At 48.8% G+C, this 8,361-nt stretch overlaps 1 protein-coding gene across 1 annotated transcript in view; it reads left to right on the top strand.

The window, feature by feature from the left end:
* The window catches only part of SHROOM3 (shroom family member 3), a 60,636-nt gene that overhangs the window by 14,596 nt on the left and 37,679 nt on the right, over nucleotides 1-8,361 (top strand). The window contains exons 2-3 of the mRNA XM_015570211.1: nucleotides 1,442-1,573; nucleotides 6,236-8,360. Coding sequence (XP_015425697.1) covers nucleotides 1,442-1,573; nucleotides 6,236-8,360 — 2,257 coding nt within the window. The remainder of the gene's footprint in view (nucleotides 1-1,441; nucleotides 1,574-6,235; nucleotide 8,361) is intronic.

The following is an 8,361-nucleotide window of genomic DNA, read 5'->3' as shown; positions in this document are numbered from 1 at the left end:
CTCAGCTTTACTGAGATACAATTGATACACTGTGCAGGTTTAAGATGTACGACGTGTTGATTCAATACATTTATAAATTGCAAAAATTATTACCACCACAGGGTTAGCTACCACCTCCATCCCATCACATAGTCACCATTTTCTTTTTTTGTGGTGAAAACATTTAAGATCTCTCTTAGCAGCCTGCAAGTATTTGATACAATCTTATTAGTTGTTATCACTTTGCTGTACATTTGATCTCCAGAAATTGTTAATTTTTATTTTTATTTTTTGTTAATTTTTTTTTAAAAAAAGATTTTGGCCGAAACCGGTTTGGCTCAGTGGATAGAGCGTCGGCCTGCGGACTGAAAGGGCCCAGGTTCGATCCCGGTCAAGGGCATGTACCTTGGTTGCGGGCACATCCACAGTGGGGAGTGTGCAGGAGGCAGCTGATCGATGTTTCTCTCTCATCGATGTTTCTAACTCTCTATCCCTCTCCCTTCCTCTCTGTAAAAACTCAATAAAATATATTTAAAAATAAATAAAAAAAATAAAAAAAGATTTTGTATTTTGAGAGAGAAAGGAAGGGAGAAGGGGAGAGAGACATCCATTGGCCCCTACCAGGGATTAAGCTCACAACCTGGGCACGTGCCCTGGTCTGGAATTGAACCGGCAACCAACTGAGCAACACTGGCCAGGGCAGAATTTGTTCATCTTTTAACTTGAAATATATACCCTTTGACCAAAATTCCCCCAACACCTGGTCACCACCACTCTGAGATTGACTTTTTTAGATTTCACATGTAAGTGATATCATACAGTATTTATCTTTCTCCGGCTTATTGCACTTAGCATAATGCCTTCTAGGTCTATTCAATTTATTGCAAATGGCAGGATTTTCTTCTTTCTCATAGCTGGATAGTAATCCACTGAATATATATAGTACCACTTTTTTTTAAATCCATTCATTTGTTGATGGACACTTAGATTGTTTCCATGCCTTGGTTATCATGAATAATGCTGCAATGAACATGGGAGTACAGCTATCTCTGTGAGATCCTGATTTCAATTTCCTTGGATATATACCCAGAAGTGGGTTGCTAGGTAGTTCTAACTGTGATTATCTGAAGAGCCTGCATACTGTTCTCCCTAGTGCTGTTCTAATTTGCATTCTTACCAACAGTGCACGAGGGTTTACGTGGGAATTCTTCACACTAAGTTTACTACATTTTTATATTAGTTTGAAATTTTGTCAAAATTAAAATTAAAATATTAAAAAGCAGAGAATAACAATGGTAAGATAAATAAGCAGTAAAATCTATTTTCTGCTATTTATTTGATTTTTTTTAAATCTCTGAGGAAAAGGAAACCACTCTTTTTCCAAAAGCATAAATCATGTTGGTGAAGAGACTAGGCTGAGAATGCCGCTGATATTGTGGGTCCCTTTCCTGTGTCTCCCCAGGCGCAGCGAACCTGCAGGCCGGCCACACTCTTGGCATTCAACAAAAATTGAGGACAACCAACCCAATGCCAGCATGATGCAAATATCTCAGGGCACGATTGGCACTCCTTGGCCCCAAAGCTACCATTCCAGGTAAGTGGCCAAAGCTGAGACCCAGGGGTTTCTTTCCTTCACATGTCCTGTTCCCCGAAAGAACATTTTTTCCTGCTTTGAGAACACTTTCTTCCATTTATCCTGAGTATTAAATCCGTCTCCCCAATACGTTCCTCATCCTCTTAAAATTCCTAACCTGTGTACCACTCATCTTGATCTCCTTGGCCGGGGTGGTGTGAGCAAGGACAGCATTATTTTGAGCTCTGGCTAGCTATTTGAGATATTTATTGGGTCTGGTGATTCTCAGACATTTCTCGTTACACTAGAAATACTGACATACTTCTTCCCTCACTTAATGTCCTTTCTGCTAAGTTAGGATTCCCCTGCATTTTTAAAGACTTGGAACCCACACAGACTGGAATTCATCTTCTGATCCCAGGAAGCCAGGCTCTGGTGCTTGACCACTTTTTGGAAGGGCTGGATAAGGGTAATGGTAGGGAGATTGGAGGGTCAAGAGAATATGGCTCCTATATAGACATGATATGCAAGTTCTGACATGGGGGAGTGGAGGGCGGCTTCTGGAATGATTACTTAACTAACGATGCTGTCTATGCATTTGGCAAGGCCAGGACTCAGAATCCTTAGCACTCATGTCTGGTCAAATGAAGAACCAAATCTTAGACCTAGTACTGGTGGACATGGCTCCCAGCATATTAGGGAAGGCTTCAGGCCGTAGGAAGAGGTAAGTTCCTGGTTACCCTCCTTGTTTCCAACACCCACTTGCCCGAGTCCCTCCCGATAACCCTGATGGGATTCATTCTCTCCATCTGAGCCATCTGTGCTCAGAGAACAGAGCCCCACCCCCACAGTGGTTTTGCTGGTTGGGCATGCAGGGTTGAAGGCCTTCAGAAGGTTAGATGTTTGGCGCTAACAGTGTGGAGGAGGGACAGCATAATGCTAAGTCAGACGTAGGCTTAAATCTCAACTTCACCTACTGCATGAACCTGAGCAAGTTGTGTAACCTCTTTGATCTTAGTTTCCTCATCTGTAAAATGAAATTTATACTGTATCAATGGACCATAGTGAAGATTAAACAAAATACCATGTAAAGCATTTAGTGTAGTTCCAGATGACAATTAGTTATAATAATTAGGCTGACGACTTATCCGAGGCACAGTGAAACCTGGTGATGAACTTCAAAGTTAACGGCATAACCCAGCACGCACTTATAAAATGCAAGTGTGTATTGACAGATTACCCTAAACAGTGGGCTCTTTGGAGCCTCCTAACCCCCAACTTTAAGAGGCCCCTGAATCTGAAATCACACTGCAACCTGAAAAACATGCCGGCCCAAAGGCAGAGATAAGACTACTGTAACTGGTGCTTAGAACAGCTGCTTACAGTGACTATGGAGCTCCAAGTGGCCTCGGGAGAATGGTGGAGTTGGCATCAGAAGTGCAATTCTCTGAAGGCTGCGCTTCTCCATCTGTTTCCTCCTCCCCATCCCACCCTCAGAGGGGTTTAGGCAGGTGGATCTGTTCTTACTGTATCTACCACCCTGCTTCCCCTGACACGTGACTGTCAGCCCAGAAGCGCTGTGTGGGGTACAAAGGGAGAAAGGAAAGCTCAGATTACCACATTGTGACGGACGTTTGGGTTCTCTGAAACCCCAACACAGATCGTCCATGATCCGTGTCATTCCATGTCTCGGGCTTGCTGCTCTGCAGAGGCTTCACCCCAACACTGAGTTCTGTCAGAAGGTCTGACAGCGGCCGCTGTCCTGGAGGAGCGCTCCAGGTGCCTTTCTGAGGAGCACAGTGGCATCTAGTGGTCTCGTGTGCTGAATCAATCTGTCGGCGTCCCTCTGACAGCCTTCCTTTAGTTCCAGAAACCCAATCTCAGTCCTAAGTGTATGCATCTGTTTCTCATTAAGAAGCAGGAGCATGAGGGAGCTCAAGGAAGGGGGAGAAGCAGGCGTGAGGAGAGAAGGAGGGAGAAATAAAAAGAGATTGAAGACTTAACTGTCTGCAAACTGGCTTGGATTTCACTGAAATTGTATTTCTGCTGCTCTCTGTCAGACCTTTGTCACTGTCCTTTTGCTGTCCTACAGAAATCTCACACAAACTATTGGTCCCAAACTATTAAAGTACTTTAGAAGAGACCTTGGAAAGTCCAGCCTAGCTGGCGTGGCTCACCTGGTTGAGCGTGTCCCATACAGGAGGTCACCAGTTCGATTACCCATCAGGGCACATGCTCAGGTTGCAAGCTCCATCCCCAGTAAGAGGTGTACAGAAGGCAGCCAATTGATGTTTCTCTCTGATCAATGTTTCTATCTCTTCCTCTCCCTGAAATCAATAAAAACATTTTAAACAAGTCTCTTAGTCCAGTCCCCTCACAAGTGGATAAAATAACAGTATCAAAATACTCCAGTATCCATTGATTTGTTCATTCAAGCATACACACTGAGTACTCACTCTGTTTCAGCTGAATGAGACATAAAAAGCCCCCCAACCTATAATACTTATTTGTTTCCCAAGATGTGTTCCATGGAATAATAACCCATTACATGCCCTTTGGAAAAAGTTTCTAGGGTCAAACAAGTTCAAATAACACTGCTTAGTGTATTTTCCTTTCAGAACATTCCATGAACAATAGTTTATTGAAGACTCAGAAGCCTTGCAGTAAATAAAATTGTTTAACTTATTTAGCCCAGTATTTTCAAAACATATTTATTTGATCAGCTAAGGAATTAATCTTCGGTAAACACACTTTACATCTTTTCATACACTTGTTTTGTGCTTTTTGCTCTGTTTTAAGTACTTAGAAAATACTTTTTTAGCACACAAAATAGAGAATGCAACATGTCAAGTATGATAAGTGCTATGAAGAAAATAAAGCAGAGTTACAGAGAGTAAGGAGAGAAGATGTGTTCTTTAGATAGTGAGTTCCAGATGTTCTCTGATGCAGAGACAAATGAAGGAGTGAGCCAGGTAAGGAGCGTTTTATGTGGTGGGGACAGTGAGTACAAAGGCCGTTGAGCCCTGAGATGGGCTATATTTCACGGATTTGAGTTAGTAAGGAAGCCATCATGCTGAAGTGCTGTGAACAAGAAGGAAAGCAATAGAAAATGAGGTAGCCAGACCACAGTAAGAACTTTGACACATTCATCTTGAGGGTAAGGCTCTCTGTGTAAGACTGAAGACCTTCATTCCAGGTGGTTCTTACCCACTTTCAAGTGCCACCTTGGCCCGGCTGGAGTGGCTCAGTGGTTCAGCGTGATCCCATGAACCTGAAGGTCCCCAGTTTGATTCCCGGTCAGGACACAAGCTCAGGTGGCAGATTTGATCCCAAGTAGGGTGCCTGCAGGAGGCAGCTGGTCAGTGTTTTCTCTCTCTCTAAAAACATAAAAACTTTTTTTTTAAAGAAAAGTTACATTCTTAAGGTTAGTCACTAAAAATATAGTTTTCTTTTCCTTGAATTTCAGCACTAGTTTTGACTCAGAATATGGTCCTTCTAGACTCTCGCCATATACTCTGGAGACAGTCCAGCCATTATGCATCATTACATATTCAACCAACCAAGACACCATATTTACTTACATGAGGCCTAGAAATATAATAGCTCCATGAACTTTAATAGTGCGTAAGTGCCTATTCATGTAAAAGTGGAAACTCTTAGGCAAGAGCTCCTAGTGATTTTCCCTTCTTTAGAGAATCGTGAGTCACAGACATTTGAACCATGGAGACTGCTGTTTGATTTTTGAACCACTTACTCCTTCCTGTATGCTCTCCCGCCCCCAACATGCTGGGTAAAGTATATTCTAAGTTTATAATTAACACTAATTATAAGGAACTTTGTTTTGAGGCAGCTTTCTAGGGTGTGCAGTGCCAGGATTGAGAGTCATCTCCCCTTCCCCAGTGAGGCTCTGAAAACCACCTGGAGGAGGAGCTCACAAATGAGGTCTTACCTCCTGCGTGTATGAGAGGCTGAGCTCGGCCTTTGGGAGGTCGCCCTTAGGTGATGGGCTTCGTGATTACGCTTCCCTCACCTTTCCTGTCCCATCTGCTTTTTCTGACACTAATTTCTCTCATTCAGCTTTGTGTTTAGCTTTCTCATCACAAACAAATAGTCTCCAGTACAATTGAGATTCCAGGAAGGTTGCCAGGCTGGAAGGCCTTCAATGCCATAAAAAGGAAAGATATTAACTAAAAACGTATACATGTATGCACAGTCCCCCTCACCCATTCACTTGCCTGGTCTCTAAGCATTTCCCCTTCTTCCCACAAATAGCCCCAAGAGACACAAAATTTCAGTGTCACTCCCTCTTCCTCCTCTTCCTCTCCTCTTTCCTCCCCACCGCTCTCATTTCTTGGCACACACCGTCATTTCCAGCACATGGCAAGTCACGTGAGTGTGCCGCCTATGCCTGAAGGCTACATGGCTTCTTCGTGCTCCCCGTTCCTCCCCTTGCAAGCCTGGGTGATTGATTAGAAGCACACACGGGTTCCAGTGTTGGGCAATTACTCCTAGTAGCGGCGCCCACGGAGGCATAGGGAGGCCAAATATGGCTCTTTTCACCCACCCTTCCAAAAACCAAACATCGTGCGCCAGAGTACATTTATAAGCTGCGTCCTGTGCCTGAACCCTAAGTCATAACAGCTCAGTGGTGCTGACTGTTTTGTCTTCCTTCTTTCCTTCCAGCTCCTCGACCAGTGACCTCTCCAACTATGACCACGCTTATCTGAGGCGGAGCCCTGACCAGTGCAGCTCCCAGGGGAGCATGGAGAGCCTGGAGCCCAGTGGGGGATACCCCGCCTGCCACCTTCTTTCCCCTGCCAAGTCCACCAGCAGCATCGACCAGCTCGGCCACCTCCATAACAAGAGAGACTCGGCTTACAGCTCCTTCTCCACCAGCTCCAGCATCCTAGAGTACCCGCCCCCTGGCGTCCCGGGCCGGGAGCGGTCGGGCTCCATGGACACTTCTGCTCAAGGTGGCCTCCTGGACGGGATGAGGCAGGCAGACATTCGCTATGTCAAGACAGTCTATGACCCCCAGAGGGGCATCTCCGCCGAGTTCGAGGTGAACTCATCAGCCCTGCTTCTCCCAGGGAGGGAGGCCCAAGCCTCAGCAGACAGTCAGGGCTATGACAAAGGGCATCACGTTCCTCGGGGCCGGAGAGGGCCGCCCCCCTCCTGGAGCCAGCAGGGTCCCAGTTCCTTGGAGACCGCCATTGACAACCTGCCTCCGAAAGTGGGCGCACCGCTGCCCCCCGCCCGGAGTGACAGTTACGCAGCCTTCCGGCACAGAGAGCGGCCCAGCTCTTGGTCTAGCCTTGACCAGAAACGGTTCTGCCGGCCTCAGGCAAACTCTGCGGGCGCCCTGAAATCTCCCTTCGTGGAGGAACAGCTGCATACTGTGCTGGAGAAGAGTCCAGAGAGCAGCCCCCCGGTGAAGCCCAAGCATCAGTATCCCCAGAAGGCCCAGCCTGGCCAACCTCTGCTGCCGACTGGCATCTACCCGGTACCATCCCTGGAGCCGCACTTTGCCCAGGTGCCTCAGCCCTCCGCGAGTAGTAACGGCACGCTCTACCCTGCCCTGGCCAAGGAGAGTGGCTATACGACTCCTCCAGGAGCCGGTGACAAGACGGCTACCCTGGATGAGAATGGAAACCAGAATGGATCTAGCAGACCTGCGTTTGCCTTCTGTCAACCCCGAGAGCATGAATCTCTGTCCCTAGCAGAGAGAACACCTGAAACTCCGGTCAAATGTGCCCCCCTCAAAGTGCATTTCCCTTCGGTGCCTAAAAATGTGAAGGACACCTCCCCAAAGAAGCGCCTCGCACCTCTCCAGGGCAGCAGCCCACATCCCAGCGAGAGGAAGAGCCCCCACAGCAGCAAACCGGCTCCCACCTGCCACCACACCCAGCCCCCTCAGGCGCAGGCCTGGCAGGTGGGCGACAGCAAGAGACCCTCCAGGCCCACCGAGCTTTGGGAGGGTGGTTCCCAAGAAGACCACAATGCCAACCTCCAGCAGGGGCTGGAGCGAGAAGGCCCAAGCCAGAGCCCGTCTAGCAACTTTGGCAAGACCAAGTCGGCCTTCTCCTCTCTTCAGAACATTCCCGAGAGTCTAAGAAGGCAGAGCAGCCAGGAGGTGGGAGGCAGCCCCAAGGCAGAGGGCCCTGGATGGAAAGTGGTTCCCGATCACAGGAGCCATCCGGACAGGCCGGTTCCCTGCCCACGGCCTGAGGGCAAAGCCAGCGCAGTGACCTCTGTCCCCCTTTCGGACGCAAGGCTGGAGGAGCCGCCCTCCCCGCCACACCCGCAGACGTCCAGCCTGGGCCGGAGGCGGCTCAGCTCCAGCAGCACCTCGGCCCTGCCCGGCTTCCAGTACGGGCAGCCCCACTGCTCGGTGCTGGAAAAGGTCTCCAAGATCGAGCAGCGCGAGCAAGGGCGCCCGCGGCCCCCGAGTGTGGGCAGCTCCGTGAATGGCTGCACCTACCGGCCCAGCAGGATGGCCCCGACTTCCAGGAACGACTTCCAGGAGACAAACGCCAATATCCGCCTTTCTGAGCCCACGGAACCCTTAGGCAACGGGGAGCACCCCTTCAAAAACGGGGAGCCGAAGCTGGAGGAAGTTTCCTGGCAGCCATGTGGTCAGCAGGTGAAGAGGGGCGCCGAGGGCAGCCGGGGCGCCCCGCTCCGAGGCAGTGATCCCCCGAGGCGCGACACCCAGCTGCTCCGCAGCCAGAGCACCTTCCAGCTCTTCAGCGAGGCCGAGGAGGAGGCCCGGTGGCGGGACCCCAGGCCGGGCACCCCCGAGTCCCCAG

This window comes from Myotis davidii, unplaced genomic scaffold (assembly GCF_000327345.1).
Source record: "Myotis davidii unplaced genomic scaffold, ASM32734v1 scaffold892, whole genome shotgun sequence".
Taxonomy (NCBI): domain Eukaryota; kingdom Metazoa; phylum Chordata; class Mammalia; order Chiroptera; family Vespertilionidae; genus Myotis; species Myotis davidii.
Note: the sequence above shows the minus strand (reverse complement) of the source record. Positions and strands in the feature narration are given on the sequence as shown.